Below are 21,996 nucleotides of genomic sequence, written 5' to 3' on the forward strand. Positions count from 1 at the left end.
CCTTGGCTTGACTCCAGTCGGTCAATATCACCTCATTGGTTTACATCAACCACCAGGGAGGAACTCTTAGTTCCTTATCCATGTAGGAGGTGACTTGTAGTGTTTAGTGGGCGGAAGCTCATAATTGCTGTCTGTCATCCACTTTCCAGGGGTGGTCAACTTGGAATCAGACTTCTGAACAGACAGACATTCTTCCCGGGGAGTGGGCTCTCCATCTGGAGATATTCTCCAGGTAAACCCTCAAATGGGGGGTTCAGGAGTTGGCTACTGAGGCTGTTTTGACAAAACGCCAAGCTTCCAAGACATGGTTCTAGTCTTGCATACCTTTTCTTCCGTTTTGCTTTCAATCCACAAGTCATTACTCGTATCAATCAGGAGACAGCATCTGTAATTTTAATAGCCCCTGTGTGGCCTTGCAGGATCTGGTATGCAGACCTAGTGGAGCTGTCGTCTTTTCTGCCTGGAAGATTCTCTAAGGAAGGATTTTCCTATTTAGGGTCTCTTCCTTCATCCAAATCTCATTCGACTGCAGCTGATTGCTGGGAGATTGAATGCTTAGTTCGGTCTAAGTGTGGTTTTTCCGAGTCGGTCATTGGGTTCATGATTCAGGCTCGCAAGCCTGTTACTAGAAAGCATTACCATATGATATGGCGTAAATGCCTTTATTGGTGTGAATCCGGAGGCTACTCTAGGAGTTAGGGTCAGAATTTTGTCTCTTCTCCAGGAAGGTCTGGAAAAAGGGTTTGTCAGTCAGTGCTCTGAATGGTCAGGTTTCTGCATTTTCTATTTCTTCTACAAGATATGACGAGTCCACGGATTTCATCCTTACTTCTGGGATTTATCCTCCTGCTAACAGGAAGTGGCAAAGAGCACCACAGCAGAGCTGTATATATATATATATATAGCTCATCCCTTCCCTCCACCCCCAGTCATTCTCTTTGCCTGTGTTGGTAATAGGAAGAGGTAAAGTGAGGTGTTAGTTTTAGATTCTTCAATCAAGAAATTTATTTTAAAATGGTACGGGAGAGTACTATTTTCCTCAGGGAGAAATAGTCAGTCTGGATTCCCAAGAGGAATGAAGAGATTATTTTTCTGCCCTGATGTTGATGATCTTAGCGGACGTTATCTAAGATCCATTCTGGTTCCCACAGAGCTTCTGAAGGTAGTGCAAGAAAAATCTTCAGTGTGGAAAACGGTGTCATGCTACATGCAGCATTGAGGTATGGCTGACATTATTCCCTGCGGGGGAAGGGGTAAGCAGTAGACCTATGGGTTATGGTGGTACTGAAATTACCGTTTTGTATATTGATTACAATATGGGCTTGACACTGGGAGAGGCAGCTGAGAGACTTTCTATTTTTATTACTTGGCATAGTGATATGTTTGGGTGAAGACATTAGGGGACCACATGGCTTATTAAAACCGCTTCCCATGCGGTTATGGAGGCAGTTAATGCAACGCCCATGGTGGGCGGGGCCTATTCGCGCGCTCAGACGCACAGTTTTCTCTTCACTAGAAGGCAGCAGGCACTAGCTCCGGTGGGGCCTAAGTTTGAGTTTCAGTCACCGGATTTTTATTGACTCAGTCTTGAGTACCCTGGGGGCAGGTAGGCGCCACAGCAGAGTTGTGGCGCGGTGCAGGGACTGTTATCGTTTTTTAAAGTTTATTTACAAATAAAGACTCTTTAAATTGTGATTTAGCATTTTTTCTCAAATTGTGCAATAATTTTTGGCCAATTTGAACTGTTTATTATAATTTTTAGTGCTGAAAAATTGTTTTTGGTGCAATACAGAAAAATGGTTGCGCTTTTATTATTTAAAGGCGCAGTACTTTTTTTTTTTTTTTTTAATTCTTTGAATCAATAAATAAGGTTAAAAGAGACTATTGTGGCTATTGCTAGTCTGGAGGAACTCCTTGTTCTATGTGTTTAGAGGCCATTGTGGAACCCCCTCTTACTTTGTGTACCTCTTGTACTGAAAGGGCCTTACAATGTAAAAAGCATATTTTATGTAAAGAAAGTGTGCCTAAGGATGATTCTCAGTCTGAAGAGAATCAGGATATGCCGCCTAATTTTCCCCAAGTGTCACAACCTTTAACGCCCACCTAAGCGACGCCGAGTTCCTCAACCGCGTCTAATTCTTTTACTCTGCAGGATATGGCTGCAGTTATGTCAACTACCCTTACAGAGGTATTATCTAAGTTACCAGTGTTACAGGGTAAACGCAGTAAAACAGGAATCAATGTGAATACTGAGTCCTCTGCTTTGTTGGCTATTTCCGATGTACCCTCACAGGGATCTGAGTTGGGGGTCAGGGAACTTTCGTCTGAGGGAGAACTTTCGGAATCGGGAAGTGTGTTACCTCAGACAGATTCGGACGTCATGCCCTTTAAATTTAAACTGGAACACCTCTGCCTGTTACTTTGGGAGGTCTTAGCGACTCTGGATGACTGTGACCCTATTATGGTACCACCAGAGAAATTGTGTAAAATGGACAAATATCTAGAAGTCCCCGCTTACACTGATGTTTTTCCGGTTCCTAAGAGAATCTCAGAGATTATCAAGAGGGAGTGGGACAGACCGGGTATACCGTTCTCTCCTCCTCCTAGTTTTAGGAAAATGTATCCCATATCGGACACGGTTCGGGACTCTTGGCAGACAGTCCCTAAGGTGGAGGGAGCTGTATCTACCCTGGCTAAGCGTACAACTATACCTATTGAGGACAGCTGTGCTTTCAAAGACCCTATGGATAAGAAATTGTGGAGGGTCTTCTAAAAAAGTTATTTATTCATCAGGGTTTCCTTTTACAACGGACAGCCTGCATTGTTCCAGTTACTACTGCAGCGGCTTTCTGGTTTGATGCCTTAGAAGAGTCTCTTAAGACTGAGACTCCTTTAGAGGATATTTTAGATAGAATTAAAGCTCTCAAGCTGGCTAATTCTTTTATCACAGATGCTGCCTTTCAAATTGCTAAGTTGGCGGCTAAAAATGCAGGATTTGCCATTTTAGCGCGTAGAGCGTTATGGTTAAAATCGTGGTCTGCCGATGTGTCATCTAAGTCAAAGCTCTTGGCTATTCCTTTCAAGTGTAAGACCCTATTCGGGCCTGAGTTGAAGGAAATAATTTCTGACATTACTGGAGGTAAAGGTCGTCTTCTTCCTCAGGATAAGACTGTTAAGATGAGAGGTAAACAAAATAATTTTCGTTCCTTTCGGAACTTTAAAGGAGTACCCTCTTCTTCCTCTTCCCCCATAAAACAGGAAGGGAATTTTGCTCAGGCCAAGTCCGTCTGGAGACCCAACCAGGCTTGGAACAAGGGTAAACCACCCAAGAAGCCCACTGGTACTACCAAGACAGCGTGAAGGGGCTGCCCCCGATCCGGGACCCGATCTAGTTGGTGGGCAGACTTTCTCTCTTTGCCCATGTTTGGGCAAGAGATGTTCAGGACCCTTGGGCACTGGAAATCGTGACCCACGGGTATCAACTGGAATTCAAAAGTTTTCTCCCAAGAGGGAGATTTCTTCTTTCACGATTGTCTGTAGACCAGATAAAAAGAGAGGCGTTCTTACGTTGTGTAAAAGACCTCTCTACTATGGGAGTAATTCGTCCTGTTCCAAGACTAGAACAGGGACAGGGGTTTTACTCAAATCTTTTTGTGGTTCCCAAAAAAGAGGGAACGTTCAGACCTATTTTAGATCTCAAGAGTCTAAACAAGTTTCTCAGAGTCCCATCTTTCAAGAAGGAGACTATTCGAACAATTTTACCAATGATCCAGGAGGGTCAATATATGACTACCGGGACTAGAACGATGCATACCTTCATATTCCTATTCACAAGGATCATCATCAGTTCCTAAGGTTTGCCTTCCTGGACAAACATTTTCAGTTCTTGGCTCTTCCCTTTGGGTTAGCCACAGCACCCAGGATCTTCACAACGGTTCTAGGGTCCCTTCTGGCGGTTCTCAGGCCGCGGGGCATAGCAGTGGCGCCTTATCTGGACGATATTTTGATTCAGGCATCGACTTATCATCTAACAAAGTCTCATACAGACACAGTGTTGTCCTTTCTGAGAACTCACGGATGGAAGGTGAATCTAGAAAAAAAAGTTCACTAATTCCACAGACAAAGGTTCCCTTCTTGGGAACTCAGAAAAATCTTCATGGCTATAGAATCTATCAGACGGAGGTCAGAAAGTCAAATATTCTGTATACATGCCGAGCCCTTCAGTCCAATCCTCGGCCATCAGTGACTCAGTGCATGGAGGTAATTGAATTGATGGTGGCGGCAATGGACATTATTCCATTTGCTCGGTTTCATCTCAGACCACTGCAACTGTGCATGCTTGGACAGTGGAATGGGGACTATTCAAATTTATCTCCTCCTATAAATCTGGAACAGGAGATCAGAAACTCTTCTTTGGTGTTTGTCGCCGGATCATCTGTCCCAAGTGACGTGTTTCCGCAGACCCTCGTGGGTGATAGTGACAACGGACGCCAGTCTACTAGGCTGGGGTGCAGTCTGGAATTCCCTGAAGGCTTCAGGGTGTATGGACTCAGGTGGAGTCTCTACTTCCAATCAATATTCTGGAATTGAGAGCAATATTCAATGCGCTTCAGGCGTGGCCTCAGTTGGCTTCGGCCAAATTCATCAGATTCCAGTCAGACAACATCACGACTTTGGCTTACATCAATCATCACGGAGGAACGAGGAGTTCCTTAGCAACGACAGAAGTATCCAAGATAATTTGATGGGTGGAGGTCCACTCTTGTTCTCTGTCAGCAATCTACATCCCAGGAGTGGACAACTGGGAAGCGGACTTTTTAAGCCGATAGGCATTTCATCCGGGGGAGTGGGAACTCCATCCGGAGGTCTTTGCCTCACTGATTCTCCGATGGGGCAGACCGGAATTGGATCTGATGGTGTCTCGACAGAGTGCCAAGCTCCCAAGATACGGATCCAGGTCAAGGGATCCTCGGGCCGAACTGATAGATGCCTTGGTCGTTCAACCTAGCTTATGTGTTTCCGCCGTTTCCTCTCCTTCCCCAGATGATTGCTCGGATCAAACGGGAGAGGGCTTCAGAAACTCTAATCGCGCCTGCGTGGCCACGCAGGACTTGGTATGCAGATCTAGTGGACATGTCCTCCCTGCCTCCGTGGAAACTTCCATTGAGACAGGACCTTCTCATTCAAGGTCCTTTCCAACATCCAAATCTAATTTCTCTGCAGCTGACTGCTTGGAGATTGAACGCTTAATTTTATCTAAGCGGGGGTTCTCTGATTCGGTCATTGATACCTTGATTCATGAACGTAAACCTGTTACTAGAAAGATTTACCATAAGATATGGCGTAAATATCTTTGTTGGTGCGAATCTAAGAGCTACTCATGGAGTAGAGTTAGGATTCCCAGAATTCTGTCCTTTCTCCAAGAAGGATTGGAGAAAGGGTTGTCGGCAGGTTCCTTAAAGGGACAGATCTCTGCTTTGTCAATTTTGCTACACAAACGTTTGGCAGATGTTCCAGACGTTCAGTCTTTTTGTCAGGCTCTAACCAGAATTAAGCCTGTGTTTAGACCATTTGCTCCACCCTGGAGTTTGAATTTAGTTATTAATGTTCTTCAAGGGGTTCCGTTTGAACCCATGCATTCCATAGATATTAAGTTGTTATCTTGGAAAGTTTTGTTTTGGTTGCTATTTCTTCTGCTCGTTGAGTTTCTGAGCTTTCAGCGTTACAATGTGATTCGCCTTATCTTCCATTCTGATAAGGTGGTTTTACGTACCAAACCTGATTTCCTTCCTAAGGTTGTTTCTAATAAGAATATTAATCAGGAAATTGTTGTTCCTTCATTATGTCCTAATCCTCCTTCTAAGAAGGAGCGTGTGTTGCATAACCTGGACGTAGTCCGTGCCCTGAAGTTTTAGTTGCAGGCGACTAAGGATTTCCGTCAATCATCTTCATTATTCATCATTTTTTCTGGAAAGCGTAGTCAGAAAGCTACGGCTACCTCTTTCTTTTTGGCTGAAGAGTATCATCCGTCTGGCATATGAGACTGCTGGACAGCAGCCTCCTGAATGAATTATGGCTCATTCTACTAGGGCTGTGGCTTCCTCATGGGCATTTAAAAACGATGCTTCTGTTGAACAGATTTGCAAGGCTGCGACTTGGTCGTCTCTTCACACTTTTCCCAAATTTTACAAATTTGATACTTTTGCTTCTTCTGAGGCTGGTTTTGGGAGAAAGGTTCTTCAAGCAGTAGTGCCTTCCGTTTAGGTTCCTGTCTTGTTCCTCCCTTTCATCCGTGTCCTGTAGCTTTGGTATTGTATCCCACAAGTAAGGATGAAATCCGTGGACTCGTCATATCTTGTAGAAGAAAAGGAAATTTATGCTTACCTGATAAATGTATTTCTTCTACGATATGACGAGTCTATGGCCCACCCTGTCATTTTTAAGACGGGTTTAGATTATATTATATTTTTTATAAACTTCAGTCACCTCTGCACCTTTGACTTTTCCTTTCTCTTCCTAACTTCGGTCGAATGACTGGAGGTGGAGAGAAGGGAGGAGCTATATATACAGCTCTGCTGTGGTGCTCTTTGCCACTTCCTGTTAGCAGGAGGATAAATCTCACAAGTAAGGATGAAATCCATGGACTCGTCATATCGTAGAAGAAATACATTTATCATGTAAGCATAATTTTCCTTTTTGTTACACAAACATCTGGCGGATGGCCAGTTGTGTAATCCTTTTGTCAGGTCTTGGTCAGAATCAGGCCTGTGTTTCAGTCTGTGGCTTCTCCTTGGAGCCATAACATTGTTTTTGTTATTTTTTCTGCTCAGAGAGTTTCGGAACTCTCGACTTTGCAGTATGATTTGCCTTATTTTATCTTTCACGCTGATAAGGCAATTCTTCATACGCAGTTGGGTTTTCTACCTAAAGTAGTTTCTGTTAGAGATATTAATCAGGAAATTGTTGTTCCTTCTCTATGTCCTAATCCTCCTAGTGACTAGGACCTAGTCAATCTAGCTGTTGTGCATGCTCTAGAATCTTCCTACAGGCAACTTAGGATGTTCGCCAGTCCTCTACCTTATTTTGTTTGTTTTTCTGGGAAACATTAAGGTCAGGAGGCTTCTGCTACTTCTTTTTTTTTATCTGGTTGAGAAGTATTATTCTTTCGCTTATGAGACTGCTGGTTAGCAGCCTCCTGAGAGAATTATAGGTTTTTCACAAAGACGGTTTCCTTTTCTTGGGTTTCAAGAATGAAGTTTCTTGATTTTTTCAAATTTGATACTTTTGCCTCGACTGAGGTTTTCTTTTGGGGAGTATGGTTCTTTCTTCAAGCGTTGGTGCCTTCTGTTTAGGTCTACCTGTCTTGTCCGTCCCTAGTCATCTGTGTCCTCTAGCTTGGGTATTGATTCCCAACAGTAATTGATGACGTTGTGGACTCACCATATCTTAGGAAAGAAAACCAAAATGTATGGCTTACCTGATAAATTTCTTACTGTCCGTATATATGGTGAGTCCACTACCCCACCCGTTGTATTAGAAAGTTATTTTTTACTAAACGTCAGGCACCTTCGCACCTTTGTGTTATTCCTTTTTCCATTTTCCTTTGGTCGAATGACTGGGGTTTGTGGGAAGGGAAGTGATACTTAACAGCCTTGCTGTGGTGCTCTTCGCCTCCTCCTGCTGGCCAGGAGTGATATTCCCAACAGTAATTGATGACGTTGTGGACTTACCATATCTGGAAAGAAAGAAATTTATCAGTTAAGCATGAATTTTTGTTTTTCTTGTTTTCTTATTATACTTTGTTGAAAAGCAGAAAAGTAAGTTCAGGAGTGTGCATGTGTATACAATACTACATAGCAACATTTTTTTTCAACTTTATACATTAGCAAGAGCACTATTTCCTGTCTTGTAGTGCTTTAGGCATATACATGCTACTTATTTAGATATCTCTTCAACAAAAAATAACGAGAACAAAGCAAATTTGAAAATAGAAGTAAATTGAAAAAAAAATTGTATTGAATCATAAAGGAAATTTTTGATTTTCATATCCCTTTAAGAGCCAGAAAAGGATGTGTGTACACAAATATTTTATTATTATATTTGTAATGTGCCAATGGATTCTGCAGTGATAAAAAGTAGGAGCCTTTTTGCGTGCGATAAAAGCACATTAAGTGTACTTTTCAAATGGCTGTATTTTTAATGTTAGATCTTGCATAGCTGTTTAGTCAAACCGTTTTATTTGTTATGTAATAAACTCAGTGTATAGTTTTAGACTTTATTATTGGTACTTTATTATGTTAATTATTATCTTACTATTAAAAGTAACCTGTTTCTTACATCTGTTTATTTTTATTGGTAATTAATTTTATACCTGTAAATTCATGTTTTATTGATTGAAATCTGGTACAGTTTGTTAATGATTATATAAAATAGTATATTGTATTAAAGAGCCATAATACCCAAATGTTTAAACACTTGAAAGTGATGCAGTATAGCTGTAAAAAGCTGACTAGAAAATATCACCTGAACATCTCTATGTAAAAAAGAAAGATATTTTACCTCAAAAGTTTCTCAGTAGCCACATCCCATTGTAAAGGACTTCTAAGCAGCAAATCAGTATGTCTGTCCCGGGACAGCTGAAGGATTGAGCCTTGTGCACTCTCATCTTATCTTATTTCCCTATCCAGTGTAAGGAAGTGTACTATGAAATCTCATAAGAGTTAAGTCAAATCTCATGAGATCACAGTAAAAGAGTTCATAACTTCAGCACTGCTGATACTGATTGGCTGCTGCTCATTTCTTCATTTAAAAAAAAAAAATTACCTGCAGCTGAGTATAAATTTTTACACAGAACTTACTCTGCTGAGCTTAGGAAATTGTGATGTAAAATATCTTCCTTTTTTACATAGAGATGCTCAGGTGATATTTTCCTGTCAGCTTTTTACAGTTATGCTGCATCACTTTCAAGTGATTTAGCATATGAGTACTATGCCCCTTTAAATAGTAACTTAACTCTTTTGGGGCTTATTTGCTATGAATATTTGAATTGTTTTCTAAGGTGGGATATACTATTTTTCCTTGTGAAAGACTAGGGTTTGAGAAGACCATCATTTATTTTAAAACGCTGTATAATTTAGTATTAAAATGAGTTTACAATTATTGTCTTACCTCTGAGTTTTGAGTTCTAAATGGTTAACCTACAACATTCTACAAGTTTTTCCATATCGTTAATACTACTTGCGGTAAATAACAGTTTCCTTTGTAGTCAGGATTAGCAAGTAGGTCTGTATTTGTCAAATCAGACATCTTTATAACTGAGATATATACATATACTGTTTTCCACCTAGGCAATTTCCCAGCAAGATCTAGTGCACATGGCGATCCAGATCGCTTGTGGGATGAGCTATCTAGCCAGACGGGAAGTCATCCACAAAGACCTAGCTGCAAGAAATTGTGTGTAAGTATTCCTGAGAAATCAGTCTATTCTCTGAAGTAATCTCTTTTTAGTCTCTTAATTAAAGGGACAGTCTACTCCAGAATTGTTATTGTTTAGAAAGATAGATAATCCCTTTATTACACATTCCCCAGTTTTGCTTAACCAACACGGTTATATTAATATAATTTTTACCTCTGTGATTACCTGTATCAATGCCCTCTCATAAGTAACTCCACGGGCGTGAACACAATGTTATCTATAAGGCACACACAAACATTTTGGAGTAAACTGTCCCTTTTAAATATTTCCGCAGACAAAAAATAGCTGTTCTTCCAAATATCTGCGATTATATGTACACTTTATTTTTAAAAATCCATTGAATTGATTAGAAACAATACATTATTTTATGGGCTGCACACTTTGAATGTGACTGTTTTATACTTTTCTTATCTACCCTCAGAATTGATGAGTCTCTCCAGGTAAAGATTACAGACAATGCGCTAGCTAGGGACCTCTTTCCCATGGATTACCATTGTCTAGGAGACAATGAGAACAGACCGGTACGCTGGATGGCTCTGGAAAGTCTTGTGAATAAGGAATTCTCTAGTGCTGGGGATGTGGTGAGTGTAAGATTTTGTGTATTTAAAATATAAACAAAATAAATACATTAAATACTATATATATATAAATATTCTGAACTCTATAACATTATCATAGATGCAAAAATAATGAAGGTGCTCATCAAAGTAGAGCTACTAGGTTTGCCTAGCATATAATTAGTAATTAAAGGGCCACTAAATGCAGTAGAATTTAATACACAATAAATATGCCATGCCATAGCCCTTACTGAAATGAGCAGTAAAATATTTTCTGGTATATTTCAATATTAATCCAATTTCTTTCATACAGGTGGTGAGAGTCCATGATCCATTACACCTGGGAATTACTCTATCGCTAGGAGGCGGCAAAGATTCCCAAACCCCAAGAGTGCTATAAAACCCTTCCCACCTCACACATAACTCAGTCTTTACTTTGCTCCACTAGATGTGGTTGATAAATGAAGATGTGCATTTGATTCTTCAGAGAGAAGGGTTTTCAGTCTATATTGAGGCTTTTCAGAGGGATGTATGTGGGGTATGGTTTGTGATTCCATAGTTGGTCCATGGACTTGTCTTTGCCCCCCCTTTATGGATGTACAATATACTCCTATTCTATAACCTCTGCTGATATGTTATTAGTAATAGTTTGGTTTCTGCTGCTTGTTTGCTAGTGGACGAGTGTCTTGGAAAGTTTCATTTATTAACATTTATACACACTATAGCTATGTTATGGGCACTTTTTAAGTTTTATATATGTATATAATATATATATATAATTTGCTAATATATATGGCCGAGGGACAGAATACTTTACATTATTCCTTTGCTGTTTTGTATGCGTCTGCTTTTTTGTGTGCTTAGTTTGTATTTCCTGCATAAGCTTTTTGGTTTATTGCATGTCTGGTTAACCCCTATCTGGTTAAAGCACGTTCGTCCTCGGCTATGCGCATTTCGGGTTTTCGTGCGCTAAATCCCTTATAGCTGTTATAGTGTTTATTGCTTTGGTTTGTCATATGCTTTAATGGAGCAGTCTGATTCTTACCCTAATTCTACCTGAGAAACTGAGTCCCCTGAACACCTTTCTACCATTTTTAGGTGTGCTTATTGTAAAAAAAGCTGAAGTGCTTTCTCCAGCTCATTTATATGACTCATGTTTAGAATTATTAATGCAATCAGACCAACCTTATGCTTTTTCTTTGGGTTTTAATGCACCTTCTGTTTGTTCATTACAGGTAAATGTTGATAATGTTTCACCTACTGTGATTTTTTTTTATCAAGGCTGCAGTATCTGAGGTGTTGGCTGCTTTCCCGTTTCAAACAAGCGTAAAAGGTCAGTTCAGATTTTACCTTCTACAAGTTCTATATGCTCTGAAACCAGGGATATTTTTATGTCTTCAGGTTGTGAAGTTTCCTCTGGTGATAAGGAATCTTCAACTGATGTTTCCTTTTTTTGTTTAAAGTTGAACATATACATTTTCTTGTAAAATAGGTTTTAATTACTTTAGGGGTTAAAGATCCTAGAGTTTCTGAAAAGCTTTGTAATAATTTAATTTCAGTTTAAGCCTGTTTTTAGTCTCCCTGAGATTTCCCTATTCCTGATGCTGTCTCTGACATGATTTCTAGGGAATGGTCTAAGCCAGGTAATTAATTTACCCCTGCAATGTTTAAAAAGTTATATCTTTTACCTGCTGCTAATGTTGATTTGTGGAAAACTGTTCCCAAGGTGGATGGGACCATTTCCACTCTGGCTAAATGTATTACTATTCTTTTGGAAGACATTACTTATTTTAAAACCTTTTATATAGAAAATTAGAATATTTTCATAGAAGGGTCTTTTTACAAGCATGGTATTTGCTCATGCCAACTATTTATTTTGCTGATGTGGATACTAGTTGTCTAGTCTTTTAGAACAGTGTTCTGTCGACTCTTATTAGTGCTAATCTTTTGGGTTTATTCAAAAGTGCCAATTGTATTCTCTCTTGTTAAGTGTAGTCAGTCCACGGGTCATCCATTACTTATGGAATATATCTCTTCCTAACAGGAAGCTGCAAGAGGATCACCCAAGCAGAGCTGCTATATAGCTCCTCCCCTCACATGTCATATTCAGTCATTCTCTTGCAGCCTAACTAAAGATAGGTCGCTGTGAGAGGTCTGTGGTGTTTTTTAACTTAGTTTATTTCTTCAATCAAAAGTTTGATATTTTAAATGGCACCGGAGTGTGCTGTTTGTTCTCAGGTAACTTCAGAAAAAGGGAATAGCATGCAGGGCCCCCCTGCAAACGAGGTATGTGCAGTGAATTATTTTTCTAAGCAATGGAATTGACTGAGAAAATACTGCTGATACCAATGTAAAGTAAGTTCAGCCTTAAATGCAGTGATAGCGACTGGTATTAGGCTGATGAGTGTGTGTACACTGAATGTATTTTTCTAAGGAATGGAATTGACTCTGAAAATACTGTTAATACTGAAATAATGTATGAGCCTTAACTGCAGTAAAAGCGACTGGTAGCAGGCTTATTAATAACATTTCATAACTTTTAAAATGTATGTTCAAAACGTTTAATGGCATGTTAATCGTTTTTTGTGAGGTACTTGGTGATAAAACTTATTGGGGCATGATTTTTACCACATGGCCATCTTTGTTTTCTGCATAGAAACAGTTATCTGAGCTTCCCCACTGTTGTAATATGAGTGGGAGGGGCCTATTTTAGCGCTTTTTTGCGCAGTAAAAATTCAGTCACAATCTTTCTACTTCATCCTCCATGATCCAGATCGTCTCTGGAGAGCTCAGGGGTCTTCAAAATTCATTTTGAGGGAGGTAATCAGTCACAGCAGACCTGTGACAGTGTGTTTTGACTGTGTTAAAAACGTTAATTATTAAATTGTTATCCGTTTTTGGGTATTAAGGGGTTAATCATCCATTTGCAAAGTATTTCCAAGCTTGCTAGTCTCATTGCTAGTCTGTTTAAACATGTCTGACACAGATGAATTTCTTTGTTCACTATGTTTAAAGGCCAATGTGGAGCCCAATAGAAATTTGTGTACTAATTGCATTGATGTTACTTTAAATAAAAGTCAATCTTTACATGTAAAGAAATTATCACCAGACAACGAGGGGGAAGTTATGCCGACTAACTCTCCTCACGTGTCAGTACCTTCGCCTCCCGCTCAGGAGGTGCGTGATTTTGTGGCGCCAAGTACATCAGGGAGGCCCTTACAAATCACTTTGCAAGACATGGCTACTGTTATGACAGAAGTATTATCTAAATTGCCAGAATTAAGAGGCAAGCGCAATAGCTCTGGGTTAAGGACAGAGCGCGCGGATAAGGTGAGAGCCATGTCAGATACTGCGTCACAGTTTGCAGAACATGAAGACGGAGAGCTTCATTCTGTGGGTGACGGATCTGATCCAGGGAGACTGGATTCAGAGATTTCTAATTTTAAATTTAAGCTTGAGAACCTCCGCATATTGCTAGGGGAGGTATTAGCGGCTCTGAATGATTGTAACACGGTTGCAATTCCAGAAAAATTATGTAGGTTGGATAGATACTATGCGGTACCGGTGTGTACTGACGTGTTTCCTATACCTAAAAGGCTTACAGAGATTATTAGCAAGGAGTGGGATAGACCTGGTGTGCCTTTTTCCCCTCCTCCCATATTTAGGAAAATGTTTCCTATAGACGCCACCACACGAGACTTATGGCAGACGGTCCCTAAGGTGGAGGGAGCAGTTTCTACTCTAGCTAAGCGTACCACTATCCCGGTGGAGGATAGTTGTGCCTTTTCAGATCCAATGGATAAGAAATTAGAGGGTTACCTTAAGAAAATGTTTGTTCAACAAGGTTTTATCTTACAGCCCCTTGCATGCATTGCGCCTGTCGCTGCTGCGGCGGCATTCTGGTTTGAGTCTCTGGAAGAGGCCATTCGCACAGCTCCATTGGATGAAATTATGAACAAGCTTAAAGCACTTAAGCTAGCTAATGCATTTGTTTCTGATGCCGTCGTACATTTAACCAAACTTACGGCTAAGAACTCCGGATTCGCCATCCAAGCGCGCAGAGCGCTATGGCTTAAATCCTGGTCAGCTGACGTGACTTCTAAATCTAAATTGCTTAATATTCCTTTCAAAGGGCAGACCTTATTCGGGCCCGGCTTGAAAGAAATTATAGCTGACATTACGGGAGGTAAGGGCCATGCTCTACCTCAGGACAGGGCCAAATCAAAGGCCAGTCTAATTTCTCCAACATAGGTGTGTCCGGTCCACGGCGTCATCCTTACTTGTGGGATATTCTCTTCCCCAACAGGAAATGGCAAAGAGCCCAGCAAAGCTGGTCACATGATCCCTCCTAGGCTCCGCCTACCCCAGTCATTCTCTTTGCCGTTGTACAGGCAACATCTCCACGGAGATGGCTTAGAGTTTTTTAGTGTTTAACTATAGACACCTTTCTCTTTAGGGGCTTTCCCAAATCATAGGCAGAGCCTCATTTTCGCGCCGGTGTTGCGCACTTGTTTTTGAGAGGCATGACATGCAGTCGCATGTGTGAGGAGCTCTGATACATAGAAAAGACTTTCTGAAGGCGTCATTTGGTATCGTATTCCCCTTTGGGCTTGGTTGGGTCTCAGCAAAGCAGACACCAGGGACTGTAAAGGGGTTAAAGTTAAAAACGGCTCCGGTTCCGTTATTTTAAGGGTTAAAGCTTCCAAATTTGGGGTGCAATACTTTTAAGGCTTTAAGACACTGTGGTGAAATTTTGGTGAATTTTGAACAATTCCTTCATATTTTTTCGCAATTGCAGTAATAAAGTGTGTTCAGTTTAAAATTTAAAGTGACAGTAACGGTTTTATTTTAAAACGTTTTTTGTACTTTGTTATCAAGTTTATGCCTGTTTAACATGTCTGAACTACCAGATAGACTGTGTTCTGAATGTGGGGAAGCCAGAGTTCCTTCTCATTTAAATAAATGTGATTTATGTGACAATGACAATGATGCCCAAGATGATTCCTCAAGTGAGGGGAGTAAGCATGGTACTGCATCATTCCCTCCTTCGTCTACAAGAGTCTTGCCCACTCAGGAGGCCCCTAGTACATCTAGCGCGCCAATACTCCTTACTATGCAACAATTAACGGCTGTAATGGATAATTCTGTCAAAAACATTTTAGCCAAAATGCACACTTATCAGCGTAAGCGCGACTGCTCTGTTTTAGATACTGAAGAGCATGACGACGCTGATAATAATGGTTCTGAAGGGCCCCTAAACCAGTCTGATGGGGCCAGGGAGGTTTTGTCTGAGGGAGAAATTACTGATTCAGGGAACATTTCTCAACAAGCTGAACCTGATGTGATTACGTTTAAATTTAAGTTGGAACATCTCCGCATTCTGCTTAAGGAGGTATTATCCACTCTGGATGATTGTGACAAGTTGGTCATCCCAGAGAAACTATGTAAAATGGACAAGTTCCTAGAGGTCCCGGGGCTCCCAGAAGCTTTTCCTATACCCAAGCGGGTGGCGGACATTGTAAATAAAGAATGGGAAAGGCCCGGTATTCCTTTCGTCCCTCCCCCCATATTTAAAAAATTGTTTCCTATGGTCGACCCCAGAAAGGACTTATGGCAGACAGTCCCCAAGGTCGAGGGAGCGGTTTCCACTTTAAACAAACGCACCACTATACCCATAGAAGATAGTTGTGCTTTCAAAGATCCTATGGATAAAAAATTAGAAGGTTTACTTAAAAAGATGTTTGTTCAGCAGGGTTACCTTCTACAACCAATTTCATGCATTGTCCCTGTCGCTACAGCCGCGTGTTTCTGGTTCGATGAGCTGGTAAAGGCGGTCGATAGTGATTCTCCTCCTTATGAGGAGATTATGGACAGAATCAATGCTCTCAAATTGGCTAATTCTTTCACCCTAGACGCCACTTTGCAATTGGCTAGGTTAGCGGCTAAGAATTCTGGGTTTGCTATTGTGGCGCGCAGAGCGCTTTGGTTGAAATCTTGGTCAGCTGATGCGTCTTCCAAGAACAAGCTACTTAACATTCCTTTCAAGGGGAAAACGCTGTTTGGCCCTGACTTGAAAGAGATTATCTCTGATATCACTGGGGGTAAGGGCCATGCCCTTCCTCAGGATCGGCCTTTCAAGGCCAAAAATAAACCTAATTTTCGTCCCTTTCGTAGAAACGGACCAGCCCAAAGTGCTACGTCCTCTAAGCAAGAGGGTAATACTTCTCAAGCCAAGCCAGCTTGGAGACCAATGCAAGGCTGGAACAAGGGAAAGCAGGCCAAGAAACCTGCCACTGCTACCAAGACAGCATGAAATGTTGGCCCCCGATCCGGGACCGGATCTGGTGGGGGGCAGACTCTCTCTCTTCGCTTGGGCTTGGGCAAGAGATGTTCTGGATCCTTGGGCGCTAGAAATAGTCTCCCAAGGTTATCTTCTGGAATTCAAGGGGCTTCCCCCAAGGGGGAGGTTCCACAGGTCTCAGTTGTCTTCAGACCACATAAAAAGACAGGCATTCTTACGTTGTGTAGAAGACCTGTTAAAAATGGGAGTGATTCATCCTGTTCCATTAGGAGAACAAGGGATGGGGTTCTACTCCAATCTGTTCATAGTTCCCAAAAAAGAGGGAACGTTCAGACCAATCTTAGATCTCAAGATCTTAAACAAGTTTCTCAAGGTTCCATCGTTCAAAATGGAAACCATTCGAACAATTCTTCCTTCCATCCAGGAAGGTCAATTCATGACCACGGTGGATTTAAAGGATGCGTATCTACATATTCCTATCCACAAGGAACATCATCGGTTCCTAAGGTTCGCATTCCTGGAGAAGCATTACCAGTTCGTGGCGCTTCCTTTCGGATTAGCCACTGCTCCAAGGATTTTCACAAAGGTACTAGGGTCCCTTCTAGCTGTGCTAAGACCAAGGGGCATTGCTGTAGTACCTTACTTGGACGACATTCTGATTCAAGCGTCGTCCCTTCCTCAAGCAAAGGCTCACACGGACATTGTCCTGGCCTTTCTCAGATCTCACGGATGGAAAGTGAACGTGGAAAAGAGTTCTCTATCTCCGTCAACAAGGGTTCCCTTCTTGGGGACAATAATAGACTCCTTAGAAATGAGGATTTTTCTGACAGAGGCCAGAAAAACAAAACTTCTAGACTCTTGTCGGATACTTCATTCCGTTCCTCTTCCTTCCATAGCGCAGTGCATGGAAGTGATAGGTTTGATGGTAGCGGCAATGGACATAGTTCCTTTTGCGCGCATTCATCTAAGACCATTACAACTGTGCATGCTCAGTCAGTGGAATGGGGACTATACAAACTTGTCTCCGAGGATACAAGTAAATCAGAGGACCAGAGACTCACTCCGTTGGTGGCTGTCCCTGGACAACCTGTCACAAGGGATGACCTTCCGCAGACCAGAGTGGGTCATTGTCACGACCGACGCCAGTCTGATGGGCTGGGGCGCGGTCTGGGGATCCCTGAAAGCTCAGGGTCTTTGGTCTCGGGAAGAATCTCTTCTACCGATAAATATTCTGGAACTGAGAGCGATATTCAATGCTCTCAAGGCTTGGCCTCAGCTAGCGAGGGCCAAGTTCATACGGTTTCAATCAGACAACATGACAACTGTTGCGTACATCAACCATCAGGGGGGAACAAGGAGTTCCCTGGCGATGGAAGAAGTGACCAAAATCATTCTATGGGCGGAGTCTCACTCCTGCCACCTGTCTGCTATCCACATCCCAGGAGTGGAAAATTGGGAAGCGGATTTTCTGAGTCGTCAGACATTGCATCCGGGGGAGTGGGAACTCCATCCGGAAATCTTTGCCCAAGTCACTCAACTGTGGGGCATTCCAGACATGGATCTGATGGCCTCTCGACAGAACTTCAAAGTTCCTTGCTACGGGTCCAGATCCAGGGATCCCAAGGCGGCTCTAGTGGATGCACTAGTAGCACCTTGGACCTTCAAACTAGCTTATGTATTCCCACCGTTTCCTCTCATCCCCAGGCTGGTAGCCAGGATCAATCAGGAAAGGGCGTCGGTGATCTTGATAGCTCCTGCGTGGCCACGCAGGACTTGGTATGCAGATCTGGTGAATATGTCATCGGCTCCACCATGGAAGCTACCTTTGAGACGAGACCTTCTTGTTCAAGGTCCGTTCGAACATCCGAATCTGGTCTCACTCCAGCTGACTGCTTGGAGATTGAACGCTTGATCTTATCGAAGCGAGGGTTCTCAGATTCTGTTATCGATACTCTTGTTCAGGCCAGAAAGCCTGTAACTAGAAAGATTTACCACAAAATTTGGAAAAAATATATCTGTTGGTGTGAATCTAAAGGATTCCCTTGGGACAAGGTTAAGATTCCTAAGATTCTATCCTTCCTTCAAGAAGGATTGGAAAAAGGATTATCTGCAAGTTCCCTGAAGGGACAGATTTCTGCCTTGTCTGTGTTACTTCACAAAAAGCTGGCAGCTGTGCCAGATGTTCAAGCCTTTGTTCAGGCTCTGGTTAGAATCAAGCCTGTTTACAAACCTTTGACTCCTCCTTGGAGTCTCAACTTAGTTCTTTCAGTTCTTCAGGGGGTTCCGTTTGAACCCTTACATTCCGTTGATATTAAGTTATTATCTTGGAAAGTTTTGTTTTTGGTTGCAATTTCTTCTGCTAGAAGAGTTTCAGAATTATCTGCTCTGCAGTGTTCTCCTCCTTATCTGGTGTTCCATGCAGATAAGGTGGTTTTACGTACTAAACCTGGTTTTCTTCCAAAAGTTGTTTCTAACAAAAACATTAACCAGGAGATTATCGTACCTTCTCTGTGTCCGAAACCAGTTTCGAAGAAGGAACGTTTGTTGCACAATTTGGATGTTGTTCGCGCTCTAAAATTCTATTTAGATGCTACAAAGGATTTTAGACAAACATCTTCCTTGTTTGTTGTTTATTCCGGTAAAAGGAGAGGTCAAAAAGCAACTTCTACCTCTCTCTCTTTTTGGATTAAAAGCATCATCAGATTGGCTTACGAGACTGCCGGACGGCAGCCTCCCGAAAGAATCACAGCTCATTCCACTAGGGCTGTGGCTTCCACATGGGCCTTCAAGAACGAGGCTTCTGTTGATCAGATATGTAGGGCAGCGACTTGGTCTTCACTGCACACTTTTACCAAATTTTACAAGTTTGATACTTTTGCTTCTTCTGAGGCTATTTTTGGGAGAAAGGTTTTGCAAGCCGTGGTGCCTTCCATCTAGGTGACCTGATTTGCTCCCTCCCATCATCCGTGTCCTAAAGCTTTGGTATTGGTTCCCACAAGTAAGGATGACGCCGTGGACCGGACACACCTATGTTGGAGAAAACAGAATTTATGTTTACCTGATAAATTACTTTCTCCAACGGTGTGTCCGGTCCACGGCCCGCCCTGGTTTTTTAATCAGGTCTGATAATTTATTTTCTTTAACTACAGTCACCACGGTTTCATATGGTTTCTCCTATGCAAATATTCCTCCTTAACGTCGGTCGAATGACTGGGGTAGGCGGAGCCTAGGAGGGATCATGTGACCAGCTTTGCTGGGCTCTTTGCCATTTCCTGTTGGGGAAGAGAATATCCCACAAGTAAGGATGACGCCGTGGACCGGACACACCGTTGGAGAAAGTAATTTATCAGGTAAACATAAATTCTGTTTTTCGTGCCTTTCGTAACTTCAAGGCAGGAGCAGCATCAACTTCCTCCGCTCCAAAACAGGAAGGAGCTGTTGCTCGTTACAGACAGGGCTGGAAAGTTAACCAGTCCTGGAACAAGGGCAAGCAGGCCAAGAAACCTGCTGCTGCCCCTAAGACAGCATGAAGAGAGGGCCCCCTATCCGGAAACGGATCTAGTGGGCGGCAGACTTTCTCTCTTCGCCCAGGCTTGGGCAAGAGATGTCCAGGATCCCTGGGCGTTGGAGATCATATCTCAGGGATATCTCCTGGACTTCAAAACTTCTCCTCCACGAGGGAGATTTCATCTTTCAAGGTTATCAGCAAACCAAATAAAGAAAGAGGCGTTTCTACGCTGTGTACAAGACCTCTTTCTAATGGGGGTGATCCACCCAGTTCCGCGGATGGAACACGGGCAAGGATTCTATTCAAATCTATTTGTGGTTCCCAAGAAAGAGGGAACCTTCAGACCAATCTTGGACTTAAAAATCCTAAACAAATTCCTAAGAGTTCCATCATTCAAAATGGAAACTATTCGAACCATCCTTCCCATGATCCAAGAGGGTCAATACATGACCACAGTGGACTTAAAGGATGCCTACCTTCACATACCGATTCACAAGGATCATTATCGGTACCTAAGATTTGCTTTCCTAGACAGGCATTACCAGTTTGTAGCTCTTCCCTTCGGAATAGCTACGGCTCCAAGAATCTTTACAAAAGTTCTGGGCTCACTTCTGGCGGTACTAAGACCGCGAGGCATAGCGGTGACTCCGTACCTAGACGACATTCTGATACAAGCGTCAAGTTTTCAAACTGCCAAGTCTCATACAGAGATAGTTCTGGCATTTCTGAGGTCGCATGGGTGGAAGGTGAACGTGGAAAAGAGTTCTCTATTACCACTTACAAGGGTTCCCTTTCTAGGGACTCTTATAGATTCTGTAGAGATGAAAATTTACCTGACGGAGGCCAGGTTATTAAAACTTCTAAATGCTTGCCGTGTCCTTCATTCCATTCCACACCCGTCAGTAGCTCAGTGCATGGAAGTAATCGGCGTAATGGTAGCGGCAATGGACATAGTACCATTTGTGCGCCTGCATCTCAGACCGCTGCAATTGTGCATGCTAAGTCAGTGGAATGGGGATTACTCAGATTTGTCCCCCCTGCTAAATCTGGATCAAGAGACCAGAGATTCTCTTCTATGGTGGCTTTCTCGGCCACATCTGTCCAAGGGGATGACCTTTCGCAGGCCAGATTGGACGATTGTAACAACAGACGCCAGCCTTCTAGGCTGGGGCGCAGTCTGGAACTCTCTGAAGGCTCAGGGACTATGGACTCAGGAGGAGAAACTCCTCCCAATAAATATTCTGGAATTAAGAGCAATATTCAATGCTCTCCTAGCTTGGCCTCAGTTAGCAACTCTGAGGTTCATCAGATTTCAGTCGGACAACATCACGACTGTGGCTTACATCAACCATCAAGGGGGAACCAGAAGTTCCCTAGCGATGTTGGAAGTCTCAAAGATAATTCGCTGGGCAGAGTCTCACTCTTGCCACCTGTCAGCGATTTACATCCCAGGCGTGGAGAACTGGGAGGCGGATTTTCTAAGTCGCCAGACTTTTCATCCGGGGGAGTGGGAACTTCATCCGGAGGTCTTTGCTCAACTGATTCATCGTTGGGGCAAACCAGATCTGGATCTCATGGCGTCTCGCCAGAACGCCAAGCTTCCTTGTTACGGATCCAGGTCCAGGGACCCAGGAGCGGTGCTGATAGATGCTCTGACAGCCCCTTGGGTCTTCAACATGGCTTATGTGTTTCCACCATTTCCGATGCTTCCTCGTTTGATTGCCAAGATCAAACAGGAGAGAGCTTCGGTGATTCTGATAGCGCCTGCGTGGCCACGCAGAACCTGGTATGCAGACCTAGTGGACATGTCGTCCTGCCCACCGTGGTCTCTGCCTCTGAGACAGGACCTTCTAATTCAGGGTCCTTTCAACCATCCAAATCTAATTTCTCTGAGGCTGACTGCATGGAGATTGAACGCTTGATTCTATCAAAGCGTGGCTTCTCGGAGTCGGTTATTGATACCTTAATACAGGCTAGGAAGCCTGTTACCAGAAGAATTTACCATAAGATATGGCGTAAATATTTATATTGGTGCGAATCCAAGAGTTACTCATGGAGTAAGGTTAGGATTCCTAGGATATTGTCTTTTCTACAAGAGGGTTTAGAAAAGGGCTTATCTGCTAGTTCGTTAAAGGGACAGATTTCTGCTCTGTCT

General features: G+C 42.5%; 1 protein-coding gene across 2 annotated transcripts in view; it reads left to right on the forward strand.

The window, feature by feature from the left end:
- Nucleotides 1-21,996, forward strand: part of RYK (receptor like tyrosine kinase) — a 677,262-nt gene that overhangs the window by 589,156 nt on the left and 66,110 nt on the right. For both annotated transcript variants that reach the window (XM_053709793.1, XM_053709795.1), the window contains exons 12-13: nt 9,348-9,457; nt 9,897-10,056. In XM_053709793.1, coding sequence (XP_053565768.1) covers nt 9,348-9,457; nt 9,897-10,056 — 270 coding nt within the window. The remainder of the gene's footprint in view (nt 1-9,347; nt 9,458-9,896; nt 10,057-21,996) is intronic.

The sequence above is a fragment of the Bombina bombina genome, chromosome 4 (assembly GCF_027579735.1).
Source record: "Bombina bombina isolate aBomBom1 chromosome 4, aBomBom1.pri, whole genome shotgun sequence".
Taxonomy (NCBI): Eukaryota; Metazoa; Chordata; class Amphibia; order Anura; family Bombinatoridae; genus Bombina; species Bombina bombina.